The 8,369-nt window shown below is 44.3% G+C and overlaps 1 protein-coding gene across 2 annotated transcripts in view; it reads right to left on the bottom strand.

Moving 5' to 3' along the window:
• Positions 1-736: 736 nt before the first annotated feature.
• Positions 737-8,369, bottom strand: part of LOC109887227 (AT-rich interactive domain-containing protein 3B) — a 76,836-nt gene continuing 69,203 nt past the window's right edge. Inside the window, exons 6-10 of one of the 2 annotated variants that reach the window (XM_031810595.1) lie at positions 7,466-7,719; positions 5,725-5,994; positions 5,012-5,053; positions 4,739-4,831; positions 737-4,640 (exon numbers count right to left, since the gene is read on the bottom strand). In XM_031810595.1, the coding sequence (XP_031666455.1) occupies positions 4,459-4,640; positions 4,739-4,831; positions 5,012-5,053; positions 5,725-5,994; positions 7,466-7,719 (841 nt within the window). In that variant the 3' untranslated portion in view covers positions 737-4,458. The remainder of the gene's footprint in view (positions 4,641-4,738; positions 4,832-5,011; positions 5,054-5,724; positions 5,995-7,465; positions 7,720-8,369) is intronic. The other variant, XM_031810600.1, reaches the window with a different exon arrangement.

Here is an 8,369-nt window from a genome sequence, read left to right as displayed (position 1 = left end):
TAGTTGAGCGTGCATTTTTATTAAAAGTACACCGTATTTGAAGGGATGGCTTAAATTAAGAATGTACAGAAAACTCAATGAAAAGGGTTTTCAGCAGTTGAATTACATTTATTCCATGCACACAAGAGAACCACACCTACAAAGCCCACTATGCACCTTAAGGTAAGTCTGAATACCAACTACTGAGAAGTGTGTAGGAAAGGCGTGAGTAAGAAAGTTGTAATTCCCTAAGTCGGAATCGGGCCCATTGTAAAGAAATGACAGAAAATGTTTGAGGGTTATCCACCGATACTAACATCTTATGACACCTCATTGCGAGAGGCCCCTTCCGAGCAGGCTTGTAACAGGCAGTTTAGGCCAGTGTAGCAAAATAGGTCTCAGCTGTCACATGGTCTTTATGGGACATTATAAGAAGTGGGGGAAGCGGTTAGTAATTAGGGAACTCATGTTTTTACACTGACAAAATGTTATCAACTACCTTCCTGCACTTAGTTGTACATTTCTTGCTCTAATCTCTACGGTGCAGCTGCTGAAACACGGCTGTGTCCTGTATCATTCATGTGCCAATGAAAATTTATATTTAAAAAAGGTCCACACGGGGATATGAGAGTAGGCCTAGTTCAATTTCACCAGCGTATTTCGCCGTTGTTTTTCCAAATAATAGAGTTGGCCCCATGCGAAAGGAAGGATGAAGGAAATCCAAGCCACACTTCACAAAAACCACACACACACAAGATATAAAGTAAAACTTTATCATGACATACAAGTTTAAAGCCCTGAGAACCATATCTTTATATTACTAATATGAACAAAACTGAATGTGTCAATCACTTTGGAAAAGTGCTTCTCTTTTAAATACAATCAGCACAAACCAGTTTTACAAGCATTCACATCCCAATTTTGTTTTAATCAAAAGAGAAAACTATAACATCAGTAATGTTATTATTATGGACATGATAACAACCGTACAAAAATATGCAGAAACCCCACAGATGTATATACGGAGCATTATACAAGCCAAAAACAACAGAATTGATAAATGAGGTATTCAATAACCACTTACATATGCACTTGTATTACACAGATCAGGTTAGATTTAAACAATTAATAATCTAATAAAATCCAAACCATCCAGGGACAAGGTTCTGCAGACTTTCAACTTCACAGTTTCCTGAGTGATGTGACCTTGCCTGTAACTGATGACAAAAATCAAAAAGCAACAAAAACCGAACCAGTCTAAAATGGCATTTAGCAAGTCACTAGAGACAGCTTTAAGGTTGTCCAAGATTTGCATTTGGATGTGTCCCTCAGTATACATGCCAATTGCATAACTTCAATACCAAATGCAACAATGACAGCAGCCCAATGCCCTGAGGTAATAGGTCTTCAAGAGCCCACACAGACACACAATTGTAACCCACATAAGCCTGAGCTGTAAACTGAATTCCCAGTGAATGTGGTTCTAACCTGTTGCCCACCCTTGTCATGGTGTGGTCTTAGAGGACAGCACCACCTGCAGTCTCCTACATGGCATTATTATTCTGAACTTGCTCTCACACACGCTCCCTCTCTCATGCAAAGGCTGTAAGGCTACACTGTCAGACAGTCATTGACTAGACTGATTGGATAGAAAACAGACATTTCTGTTTAAAACAGCGAGAGAAACGAAAAAGGGTTTTAGTGACACCACCTAAGTGATCAAGGTAACTCGATCCATCAGAAGAAGAAAAATCAACACAAATAAATAGCATACCTTGGTTTTGAAACTAATAACATGAATGATGAATGCCTTAATGTCTGACGGAATTCATAAAGATCATGGAAATAGGTTACTCTTCAAAGGATTAAGCTTGAAGATAAAACAGTCATTCCTAGCAGAGTCCTGAAAGGTTCACTGTTCTCTCACAGCTGATTAAGGCAGCAACTACATCTTTCACCTTTATTAAATGTGGACATAATATTTCATCGAGGGATTGCAGGTCTCTCTTCAGTCATTGTATATATGTTGTGGAGGTCCTGTAATCCTGACTGGTGGTCTGCGCCACAAAAGCCAACAAATAACAGCTAAAACACAGCTTACTAGGAAAGCAGGTAGCCTAGTGGTTAGAGCGTTGTGCCAGTAACCGAAAGGTTGCTAGATCAAATCCCCGAGCTGACAAGATAAAAATCTGTTGTTCTGCCCCTGAACAAGGCAGTTAACCCACTGTTCCTAGGCCGTCATTGTAAATAAGAATTTGTTCTTACCCGACTTGCCTAGTTAAATAAAGGTTCAATTTAAAAAAAGAAGGCAACAAGGCTGCCCACCTCAGAGATAAGGGGGTAAAAGGTTTAGAAACAGTTAAACGCCTCACATTCAACACAGATAATGATAGAAATTAATTGAATCCAAATAATGTTCTATTAAAAATGCTGAGAAATTACCTGAACAGTATGAGAATGGAAATACTGTAACAGTGGATGTGTCGGAGGAATTTGGGAGGCCTGAACTTTGAATTGAGACAGAGAAACCAGTTGGCGAAACAGCTACCCTTTCTCCGTCTTATTCAATGTAGAGGTTAGGTCAAAGGGCTTTTTGTGCATCATACACTGTGCGACTGCAGCATAACTCACTGAGGTATATGTCAGGTGATGTGTGCCATGCCAGGCAGAACAATACCAGTCCCAAGACTCAATCACAGGTAAGCAAAGGTCTGACTTTAACAGCAGGGACTATAGACGATGGGCTATTATGAAACACATCCTTTACCCCACTGTATCCTACCTAGTGGTTCAGCTAGCCTATTCGGCTAACCCACAGCAGCTAGCACACAACAGCCTGGGCAGGGAACAGGGCTCGTCTTTGGTATTCAGCTGTGCACCGACCAGAGGCTACCACACACCAGAGGATTACGGTGTAAAAAACTGCCCACCTGATTGTACACATGCAGAGCAATACTCTTAAATAGATTTAGTCTCATAAAATGCAGGAAGCCAGATAAAACCAGAGGAGAGCAAGCCCATCCCAGTTCAGCTTGGAAAATCCACCAAGAAAATCCAGCAGTCAAGTCTCTACGTTTGTAGTCCAGCATTCCGGAGGAGTCCACTCCTGTGGACCGTTGCTCGTCACAGGGACTCAAACCACCAGGTCAAGTCATGCTGGCTTTGCAGCAATGAGGTATGTAGTGTACATCTCCTTCTAGAGAGTCTGAGGTATTCTTTGAAGACAGTTTGTTAGACTTGTGCATTCTTTCGGTGGGATCCTTTTTTTAAAATGACAAAGCGAGTCCATAATAAGAGACTTCACAATGCTTCCTGAGAAAGGGCCCTCTCCCACACGGAGAGGTGAATATGAGGTTTGAAAAGGTATGTGGTTAAAACACTTCTGGTCTGTTAGTGTTGGAGGAAAACCATTGATGGGTGGATATGTCTCTCCTCTCTGTTGAATTGAACTAGGGTCACACACTGATCCCAGAGCAGGGACCAGAACTCCTTCACTACCTTTCTGATTATTAGATAGATAGATGCGGGGTGGTGAGTTTGGGGCTTGCTAGTCCTAAACAGATCGGCAGATCAGTCGGTTCTTATAACATCACATTGTGTGTGATAAAATGTTCAAAGCTAATTCTGATCCTCAAAGCCCTTTAGACACAAGGACCATCTGTATCTTGAGTTAGATTGAAGATTATAAGTACATCATTCCAAATAGGCTGAATGAGTGGGTGACTCCCTGGTATTGATTGTGGGAGTGACTACTGTATACGAGGTATTACATGGCGATCTGTAGGATCAATAATGTAGTGCACTCAGAAGTAAAAAGGCTACGGACCGTCGTCATGGAAACTCGAGCGTTGTGATAGAGTTACTTGTATAAATGCGTAGGAGGTGTGCTGAGGTGAGTGAGGTTCCGTTGTGAAATTCCCCAAAATTCCCCTGATTTCAACAAGATCAAAAAGGATACAAAAATAAAGTTAATTCAGGTGAAGTATACTACAGCTCCTGAGGTAAAGATACCACTGCAGGTTACTTGATTTTAGGTATGTAAAAAGATAACAAAAAAAATAATAATGTTTCAAAAAAACAAAACAAAAAACAAACAGCAACAAACAAAATCATAAAATAAAACTCTTCAAGTTCAGTTGTGAACACCTGTCAGTGGGTTTTGGCTGAGTGATTTGATTGTGTTTAGCATGCATTTGGTATAAGAGTCTCTGTGTGCTGGGTGTCTGAAATGCATGTGTGTTTGTGCACATGTGTGTCGAGTGTGTAAAATGCATAGGTGTGTGTGTGGGTGCATGTTTTCTTGAGATGTAATTGGGTGTGTGAATTGTGTATTCATAAACAGGTAGCCAAGGTTGACAGGAGCGATGAGGTATTTGTTGTGCAACAGTTTTTTTCTTGTCGATTTATCAATGTACTGTATTCATGCTAGGCCTCGGTGGTGAGGAAAAGCCTGGAGAGTGGGTGGTAGGGCAGCCTGAGCTAAGGTGAGCCACTGGAGGAGGGCTCGGCCGAGCAAGGCCCCTTGGAAGAGGAGGAACTTGGACTGTGGCTGTGAGCAGAGGTGGCGAACCCAAACCCAGCGCTGGGTCCAGCAGGGGGCACTGTGGCCGCAGTGGACACGCTAGTCCCTGGTGCGCCTGACTTCTGTGCAAACAGGGTTCCTACAGGACAGAAGGACAAACGGAACAATACAACAAGATAAACAACACGGCCAAATCCGTTTATTTCTGAGTGTATGTACACGCACGCTCACACACACCTGAATAGAGTGTTCCGTTGACCTCCACAGACACACTGATGCTAGCAGATCCATTGGTGGAGATGCTCAGAGCCATGTCCTGCTGCTTCTCATCTAGAAAGAAAGAGAAATGGGCAGAAAGCAAATCCAGAACCTCGGACCAATTAACAAAAATATATATCTCCAAAGGAAAGGACGCAGAAACATGGGAACTAGAATCGAACTCTCTCTATTCATTGTCTATACAGGTACTGTACAATAACATGCAGTAAGTGAGAATCGGGTGTCACGCACATTTCCTTGTGGGTGTCTTGCAGCATACATCTGCATAACCCACTGAGGAGAGAGAAACACAATCATGTCACAGTAACCCCAGGAAAACATTCTGCACTTCCCCTCTCAAAGCTTTTATTGTGTAGTAGTCATAATGTGTTGATTGTTGTACTCGCAAACACACATACAGGCTGCACCTCTACTGTGTGTGAGTGAGAGAGTGTGAGAGAGAGCGAGAGAGAGACAGACGTGGGGAATAACCAGCATGTGATAACATTAAGGCGCCAAATAAAGCATGTGTTATGACGTACATCCAAACAGCCAGAGGCTGTGTTGAAGAGGCGCAGGTCAGTGAGTCAGCTAGCAGAGTGGCCTGGCAGCCTTCATCTCTGTTGTGCAGTGACCACTGCGTTGCCTTTATAATGGCTTCTATATGTCATCCTGTATCTCACGGGGGAGCTGAGGAATGGGAGTTGGAGAGCTGTGAGGGTATCTGGTGTAGGCCGTGTGTTTTTTCATGGTGCTCAGAGAGAGAGTCAGGCATCGAGGGAACTTCAGCGTGCATCACTAGTGTACTTAAATGTATGCGTTTCATTGAGAAAATAATTACTAGTGCATATCAGGCATTACTCCAGTCTCGAATACGTATAGAATGTACTGTATGTGTCAGATACAAACTGACTATGATATGTAACTGTATAGAGTGCCCAGGGGGAGTCAGCCTGGGCACATACCTCTAGCGGTGGTGCTGTTGCCCAGGCGCAGGTTCATGGGGACCTGCGAGGCCATGACAAGCAGGTTGTGTTGGAAGGCCTGCTGCATCAGACGCTGCTGCTCCTCTGCCAGGCGTGCCATCTTCCTCTCAGGGCCCTCGCCAGTCTCCAGCTTCTCCCTCAGCTGCTCCAGAGTGGCAGCCCGCGCCAGTCCTGCCACCTGCTGCTGCCCCAGCGCCAGGGACATGGAGGTACCACGAGCCGCTGCCATCACGGAGGGGGTGATCTCTTCTAAAGACAGGCAGGGTAGGAGAGGTAGGATATGTTACTTCCACGGAAACAAAAAATTTGAGATTCATTTCAGTATCGTAAAATATGAAGATTTATTTTTAATAAAATAACAATTTAACGTGGTAAAATTAGGCCAAAGAAAGAGAGGGAGACCTGTTGAAACAATAACTACCTATTTTAGAGAAGAAAAAAAAAACACAGCAATTATGTGGGCCATTATACAGTATTTTCTGTAACTGAGCCGCATTCCAATAACATCAAAGTCAAGATCAGATAAGAAAAACAGGTAATGGTAGTGATCCAGCCAGATCCTATTGATGAGGACAGACAGCTGTAATCCAGGCTGGCCGTAAAGTGTCCTGCTGTCTGTGGGAAACATGTTATTAATCAGTAGTAAATGGTTAGGAGACAGTGAACAGCCCAGGGTCAAACCCTCAGTCACACTCAGACGTTTTGATCCCAAAGGGAGTGCATCGATCATCACACAATCTACAGTACAATACACACAGGAGAACAGCGGAGGCTGCTGAGGGGAGGACGGCTCATAATAATGGTTGGAATTAATGGAATGGCATCACACATGGAAACCATATGTTTTGTACCCAATTTCATGATATCCAATTGGTCAAGAGCCATGCGTCCTCCAAAACATGACCCAGCCAAGTCTCACTGCTTCTTGACACTGCTCGCTTAACAGGCGCACCAATGTGTCAGAGGAAACACCGGCCCGCCACAAGGAGTCGCTAGAGTGCAAGGACATCCCGGCCAGCCAAACCCTCCCCTAACCTGGACGACGCTCCCTCAATAGTGCGCCGTCTCATGGGTCTTTCAGTCACAGCCGGCTGTGACACAGCCTGGGATCGAACCCAGGTCTGTAGTGACGTCTCAAGCACTGCAATGCAGTACCTTAGATCGCTGCGCCACGCAGTTGGCAGAAACCTTGTGTTTGATACCATTCCACTTATTCCGCTCCAGCCATTCCCAAGAGCCTGTCTTCCCCAAGTAAGGTGTCACCAACCTCCTGTGCTGCAGAGATTCCATAACACAAGGCCTGCCAATGAACGTTACGTACAAAATACTTCTGTAAAGGGCTATTAAGAAATCAGAGCATTTCTTCTTGTAATACTACTCTCTATAGGCTGTGGTGTCTAATCCTTTCCAGACAATTCAAGAAAATTCTCCTGTAGTTCCTAACCATTGCGACAGAGGGCGCCACGGCACTATGGATATTTCTTGAGGGTTGTGCTCCGATCAGTCTGATGCGCTCCAAAACTCGGAGCTAAACTCTCACTTCTATCTTATTTGAACCCAATAGACAGCATGGGCTTTGTTTTCCTTTTGCCAAGATGCCTACTGTGTGTTTAGGCTATATCTTAATTGCAGTATTTATTTGTATTAATACATTTATAACCAATCATAACCCTTAATTTCCAGTCGTTTATTGAGAAGTTGTTGATCCTTTAATACTCACCTTTTTTGAGAGAGTGGACAGGTGACGCCAGCAGGCCGTTGAGGCTCCCAGCGGCCCCCGCCCCCAGTGCAGACAGGTGCATCTTGGGAGGGGAGAGGATGTGAGGGGCTGTGCTGGGGGAGAAGCGGAAGAGGCTGCTGCTGTAGCTAGGGCGACGGCCCTCCCGGCGGTTACTGTCGATGGCCGCCTGAAGCTCGCCTGGCGAACTTAGACCTTTCCTCTCACACTCAAAGGGATACAGGTACTTCATGTACCTGAATGAGACAAACATTAAGATGAAAGATAAGATATGCCATTTAGATATGCCAATTACTTAGTCATGCGTGCATACATGGTCTTCAGATCAGAGTACACACACACTATATTTGCAAAAGTATGAGGACATCCCTTCAAATTCGAGAATTCGGCTATTTCAGCCACACTCGTTGCTGACAGGTGTGTAAAATCGAGCACACCGCCATGCAATCTCCATAGACAAACATTGGCAGTAGAATGGCCTTACTGAAGAGCTCAGTGACTTTCAACGTGGCACCGTCATAGGATGCCAAATTTATAACAAGTCAGTTTGTCTAATTTCTCCCCTGGTAGAGCTGCCCAGGTCAACTGAAAGTGCTGTTATTGTGAAGTAGAAACGTCTAGGAGCAACAATGGCTCCGCCGTGAAGTGGTAGGCCACACAAGTTCACAGAAAGAGTGCGTAGCGCTTAAAATCGTCTGTTCCAAAATGCCTTTGGAAGCAACATCAGCACAAGAACGTTGGGAGCTTCATTAAACCAGTTTCCATAGCCGAGCAGCCGCACACAAGCCTAAGATTTCCTTGAGCAATGCCAAACGTCGGCTGGAGTGGTGTAAAGCTCGCCGCCAATGGAGCACGCTTCACCATCTGGCAGTCTGAAATCTTGATG

This window comes from Oncorhynchus kisutch, linkage group LG3 (assembly GCF_002021735.2).
Source record: "Oncorhynchus kisutch isolate 150728-3 linkage group LG3, Okis_V2, whole genome shotgun sequence".
In the NCBI taxonomy this organism is placed as follows: Eukaryota; Metazoa; Chordata; class Actinopteri; order Salmoniformes; family Salmonidae; genus Oncorhynchus; species Oncorhynchus kisutch.
This window is presented reverse-complemented; position numbering and strand designations above follow the sequence as displayed.